This window comes from Drosophila eugracilis, unplaced genomic scaffold, assembly GCF_018153835.1.
Source record: "Drosophila eugracilis isolate 14026-0451.02 unplaced genomic scaffold, ASM1815383v1 contig_2154, whole genome shotgun sequence".
In the NCBI taxonomy this organism is placed as follows: domain Eukaryota; kingdom Metazoa; phylum Arthropoda; class Insecta; order Diptera; family Drosophilidae; genus Drosophila; species Drosophila eugracilis.
The window spans coordinates 7,474,587-7,481,104 of record NW_024573038.1 but is presented as its reverse complement, the minus strand read 5'-3'; the positions used below and the strand labels follow the sequence as shown (position 1 = coordinate 7,481,104).

Here is a 6,518-nt window from a genome sequence, read left to right as displayed (position 1 = left end):
TTGTACCAACTGTGCCACCTCCAATGCGTCCCACTGTCCGCCGGTTACTTCGTCACTTTGTTGCGTGTTCGTGCTGCAGTTGTTGTTTGCCCTGGATGTAGTTGCTGCAGTTGTTGTTGCTGTTTTTGTTGCTGGGTCTCCGGTTTAGACAGCCGGGCTTCGGACTCCGGGTCTCCTTCGCCTGCCTCCCTCTCTCGTTCGCCGCATTGCCCCACACCCGATCCCCTTCGACTACCTATCGACTTCGGTCATCGTGGATTTCTCTGCTCTCCGTTTTGCGGACCTGCATTTTGCTCTGCACTCTTCGCTGCTCTTTTGTTTCGCATTTCGCTGCTTCTAATGCTCGCCCCACAGTTCCCCCTTCCACACCCTACCATTTTCGGTGGCTCCAAGTTAAAGCAAAAGAGAGAGAGGAGACCCCTAACGAAAGAGAGGTAGCTTGTTTATCGTTGCCTTTCTTTTGGGCTGCCTGCCCGCTGCTTTTTTCCTCCTCCACCTCCTTCTTCTTTCTGTGCTTTTCTTCTCTGTTGTTTTTCGGTTTTTGCAGCTCAGAGCTTCGCCGCTGCTGCTGCGTTGTATGTTGTTGCTTTTTGTCTGCCTCCTCTTTGGTCTTGTTGCTTTTGTCTGTTTTGCTTTTTCGCCCTGCCATCTTACACACTTACTCACTCACTCATATATACACCTACACGCGGAGACTTTTGTATGTAAAACTGACGTCGTCGCTGTTGCCTCTTCTTTCTTTTTTCTGTCTTTTTACTTTTTTATTTTTTTGCACATTCTCCCAGTTCTCTCTTCTCGCCTGCATTTTGTGTATCTCATCTCGTGTACGCTTTCGCTGCCTTTCCAATCTCTTCGGCATCGGGGCAACAACAACGAAAAGCTGGCGTCGCCGTCGCCGTCATCGTTTTCTCTATTTTCCTCAATCGCTGTGCCTTTTCATTTTCAATTCGCATATTTTTGCAAACTCTACTTTCAGTTATTCGCCGATAATTGATGTCAAAGGACGCAGTTGTGCTCCGCCGGCGTTGTTTCACGTTGCCTTTGGAATAGTCGCAACGGTATCATTTAGTGCCAGTGTGACCAATTTCAGTGTGACCATGCCCAAGGAGGATCCGTTCGTGAATCGCGCCCAGCTTTTAAAGGCGATCAAGAAATATCCAGAGATCTGGGACTCTAACAACAAATTGCATATGTGTCGTAGCGTCACATCGCCAATGTGGACAGAGATCGCTGAGCAGTTTGGCGGTCATGTTCCGACAGGTGAGTGCCATAAGAATCCTAGTTCACGATTCACAAGACCTTCTATCGCTTAAATCCCTCTCACACTCCGCGTCGCTGACCCATTCGCCCACTCGCAACCGGTGCCGATTTGTTGCTGCCTTTTGCGCTCTCCTTTTGCGTTCGCGTTTGGTGAGCGTCCAGTGGCGAAGACTTTTACCTTTTCGAGGGGGCTAAAAACTAAAAACTGAAAACTTGATACGTATCATATTCTTTCTATTGCTGCCTCGACTAATTAAATGTTAAAGTATCTGTAAAATCTGTAAAGATATTGATATTAAAGTTTTCATATAAAATCTTAAACTACCAAAAACCATTAAATAAAAGGTTTTACTAGTTTTGCCCCACCTATGTCAGTACTTCTCTATGTTTAGTTGGAAAATAGTCAAAGGGCATTTGGGATAGTAATTCTCGGACTCCGTTCATTTGGAATAGTAGAAGAGCCGCCACCACTATATAATGCAAATTGAAGCACTCGCAATAGAAATAATTGACGGGTGTAATGTACTTTGATAGATGCATTTGGGTGACTTAATATAGCCTTAATTATCTTCGCCACGCCACTACATGTTGTAATATTCATGAATGAAATCACAACTCATGGTACAGAGAAACATCATTATATCTATTTTTCTGACACGTTATAAAATTTGTCTTAACTCTTTTAGCATTTTTATTTTATATTATTTTAACCCATTGTAACATTAACCCTTTCCCTCCACTTGATTAGTTAAACTGCAATCGATCTGGAGCCAGATGAAGTACCACTATCACAATTTGGTCCACCGACAGATCCTGCACAAGGATCGCTTTAACACCAAGTGGGAGCACTTCGAACCCATGTCCTTTATGTATAACATTACGGTGGCCAAGATCGTTGGAGCCCAGTCGAGCGGTGGTAATGGGTCCTCCTCCGATGTTCCAGACACTGGCTCTGATCCACCGCCCATTGGGAATGAACCAACTACCGCAGTACCGCCACCACCACTACCCACCGCCTCCCATGGACGCGGACGTCCGAGCGGCAGTTTCAGCTGGCTGCAGACCGCTACCAATCCCACCGCCCCCCAACTGCCACATCTCATTGCTCAGCCGACCCTTGGTCAAGGTCATGGAATGACCTATACGGCTTTCACTGGGTTGGTACCTCCACCAGCTGTCGTGGTCTCGGAGGCGGTGGCCACACCTCCGCGAAAACTGGGACGTCCCAGTTCGTTACATAATAGTATGCGCGGACGTATCATCGATGCCATCAAGGCCCGTCCCTCACTCTGGGCGGGTCGCCAAAGGAGTGAGAAGGGACAGGGTCAGAGTAGAACCTCAGCAGTTTGGAAGGAGGCGGCCATCGAGATGGGACTCACTCCTAGTAAGTAGATCGATAACGTTCACTATAGAATATATATTAACCTATTCAACTTAAATATTCTTTTATGATAAGATATGGCAAGAATTCTCCCAGTATCATAATCTAATCCCAAGTTTTCCAAACTATTTGCCTCCTCTTTTTACAGCTCTTATGCAGACTCGCTGGTCGATCATCAAGCAGAGGTATGTGGATGAGTTGCAAAAAGAACGCCATGCCCAATACTCCCATCAAGGCTTTCGCTCTACGTGGGAGCATTTTGATCGAATGACTTTTATGCGTGATATCCTCCTGAAGAAGGTAGACGAACGGGAGCAGACCCGTGAACAGATCCAGGAGATCGTTAGTGAGCAGCAGCACCACCAACAACCGCAGCATCATCCGTCGCAACACTTGCACCACTACCGTCCACCACCGCCCACAGCAGGAATGGTAGAACATGCTCAGGACATGCCCATCGGTTTGGTACAGCATCATCATCAGGAAGGACACCATCCACCACTGGCCATGCAACATGCACACCATCCACAAGCCATACGCCGGCGGGTCAAGCACGAGTCAGATCTCGAATGGGATCCATTCGAGATGATCCTCCATGTCCATGGCGCAGGCGAGCCAGCTGCCAACTGAAGACTGAGAAAATAGGGATAGAAAAGCCCTAAACACACCTGAGAAAAGCCCTGCACAGACTATTTTCTTGGCAGCACCTCCGATACGGATTACATTTTTAGATCAAAAGATTCAATGAAATTGAACAAATTATAAATTTTGAAAAATATTATAATTTTTATTTTATAGAATAACTTTTTCTTGTTAAGAATCGATTTCTTTCTTTTTGGTTTCTTCTCAGGTGCAATTCATCTTTTTAGATTTCCCTAAAATAATCGTCAGATGTAAAACCATTAGCTATACCGCATGCCCACATCTATTATATAACCTTTTTGTAATTCCATTTTCTACTCTACTGCAATTGAATAAAACATATATAAACTTATAATTTGTAATGGTTTATGAAATAAGATTTATGGGAGATAATCTAATCAGTCTTATCTTTCTGCTTAAAATCTCCAACATGCCAATATCTATTAATGAATTTGATATCAATTTAAAGTTCACCCCCTTGATTTTGTAATTGATAACGTATACATTTCATCAATTTGAGTTCTTGAAAATTCGATTCTAATGCCTGAATGGAAAAAGATTTATTCCACCTGAAGTGCTTTGCACTCAATCAATTTCGATAATCGTGATGCGATCCGACGGATTGGAGATTCGAGAACGCCCCGAGCGCGAAAACTAAATTATGCTAATTTTCACAGTGTGTGCAACATTTGTCGATTGCCAAACATGTTCTACACACAAACACCAACACACACACACACTTTCTACAGCACCGACTCTCATCCAATAAAGCCCTGCTTTTACCCCCCCAAACCATGCAACATTTTGTGGATTTGTGTAAATTTCTGGCTGAGGGCCAAGGGCGGAAAACGCGTAATTCCAATCACGTGCCAGAGCCCAGAAAAGAAAAGTTCTCAAACTGTAAAACGTTTATCAAAATGTAAGCACCCCTCTCTTGCCATCCTCCAACTCACCCACATAATTGGCCAAAAGGATACCGCTCCCGCATCCCCCTACGCCCCTCCCACCTTAGCAGACTCCGACAATATCTTCAATAATAAATGCATTTCACTGTCGAATTTGCCGCATTCTGCACAACACACGTGCCTTAAATAATTCACGTCGCATTTAGCGGCGTTTTTGCCAAGCCTCTAATGGGCCCAGCGATTTGTAAGTGGGCGTGGCGCAGGGGGGAAGCTAGGGGCGTGGCACGCCGCCAGGTAAAGTGGAAAGTAGTTGGCTACGTTTTACGTTCTAGTTCGAGGCGAAAATTTGCCTAAAAACTCAAGTAGTTTGTTCAAACTTTTATGCTTCGTGCATTTATCAACGCCAGCCAAGGTGGTTCGTTGGAAAAACAGGGGGGGGGGCGGAGGGGAGTATATAGGGGGCAGGGAAAATGGGTGGAAAACTAGAGGCGGGGCAAAACCCATCCAGGAGTCCATGAAGCGCAGCAGCCCGGAGCAACAGCGCTGCCGTGTAAAAGTTTTCCACCACGCCAGCCATGGGTGGGTTAGATGATGGAGCGTTATTTAAATGGTTTTCGGATGCGTACGTGCGAAAATGTTAGTAATAAGCCAGGTGGCAAGAAACCAGGAGCCATTACTGCGATATCCTTAGCGCCATGCTTACCTGTGGGAAAGAAATGTTCGCGATTTGTTAGTTCAAAAGGATTTGAAAAAGGCGTTCTTTAGAGGAATGTCAACTATTGGGGATTTTTCAGCAAAGAAAATCGATTTGTTATATGCAAATTATTTGCAGATCTGATAGTAGGGAAATCTGTAAGATAAATGCTTCTTGGTTAACCCTTTAGGTCTTAGTAAAGGTCTTTTAGGGACGATATGGTCTAAGGCTGGCGTTTAAAACTGAATTCCTAGAATATGATTCATATTTTTATTAAGAAAGTTTTTTACAATTTTGGGTATAATTTAAATGAGGTTTTCCACTTCTTTTCTGATTACTTCTTAAAAAACTAAAATATAACATTTTTAATACTGTTCTGGGAGCTGTTAAATGTTTTTTAAATGTTTTAAAAATCGTTCCTATGGGAATTTTTTGATAATTTATTATTCCCATGTCATTATAAATTTGTAATTTTCTAAATGTTTTTTGATTAATGTGTAAACTGATAGCGTTTTTATTGCTCAATACAAAGAAATGAAAAGTTAGTTATAGAAAAGTTTAATAAAAGCATACATTTTGACCTGATTATGCTGATTATAATAAAGTTTCCTTATCACCACAAATATTTCAAGAAAAAATATTTTTTTGAAAAATATATCTTAAGATATTATCAGCTTAACTCTATACATTTCTATTCCATTTACTTCTAACCAATTAAATTGAATTTTAAAATTTCTAAAAACTTTTTTTAACTTGGTTCTACTAACATTTTTGCCATGGGTCGGTGTAATGGCTTTCGAGTGGAACGTGAGCCGGGAAAACTTCTCTTGCCTAAATGCTCGGTAGGTGATTTCTTTCCGCAGGAAGTACGCATACACACGCACTTAACACACACACACACACATTTACAGTCAAATCATTTTCCACGCCCACTCGCCTCCACAAACACACTTTCACACACACACACACACACATGATAAGAATGCTTATGTGAATTATCGCACATTTTACGGCATCGAAAAAAGGGGTTTTCAGGGGGTCGGAGGGACCTTGTACCGGGAAAGAACTAGAAAACTTGTCTAAAAGTGCGCACTCCACTCATACAAATACAAATATATATAAATATATATATATATGTATGTATATATATCTCCAAATGCGGACACGCCGACAGTAGCGCATAAAAACTTTTAAATTTACTTTTGCTAAGAGTTTTTCCCGCCCCCTAACCAGCCACGCCCCTCCATGCCCATGCATATTCATTTCAAAATCCACACACATACACATGGCCAAGTTTTCTTGGAAAAGTTCCTTTACCCCTTTACCACTCTTGCCACCTTCCCTTCTACGAGAAAAATCAACGAACTGTGAGAGAGGCAAACAAAAAAAAAGAAGTTTGAGGCAAAAGGTGGGCAAGGGTTTTTTGGGGTTTTGGGGGGGATTTTCCGGATACGAATCCGGAGCGGCATCGCTTAATAGAGCTGCCAAAATTCGTGTGCCTCAGGTTGCGTCGCTTGTCGGCAGACGCCGCGTTACAAGCGCTCCAAATTGCTCACTTCTCGGGGCGCTCCATATTCCTCTACATCCATCCCCCTACCCTGCCGTAATGCCACCTTAATTTCCCGTTCTCCCCCTC

At 43.2% G+C, this 6,518-nt stretch overlaps 1 protein-coding gene across 1 annotated transcript; it reads left to right on the top strand.

Annotated features, from left to right (window-relative positions):
- Window positions 1-559: 559 nt before the first annotated feature.
- Window positions 560-3,638, top strand: LOC108114721. Its single transcript, XM_017225826.2, has 3 exons — window positions 560-1,260; window positions 2,009-2,644; window positions 2,790-3,638. Exons 1-3 carry the CDS (start codon window positions 1,098-1,100, stop codon window positions 3,269-3,271), a joined length of 1,281 nt encoding a protein of 426 aa, XP_017081315.2. The 5' UTR covers window positions 560-1,097; the 3' UTR covers window positions 3,272-3,638.
- The last annotated feature ends 2,880 nt before the right edge of the window (window positions 3,639-6,518 follow it).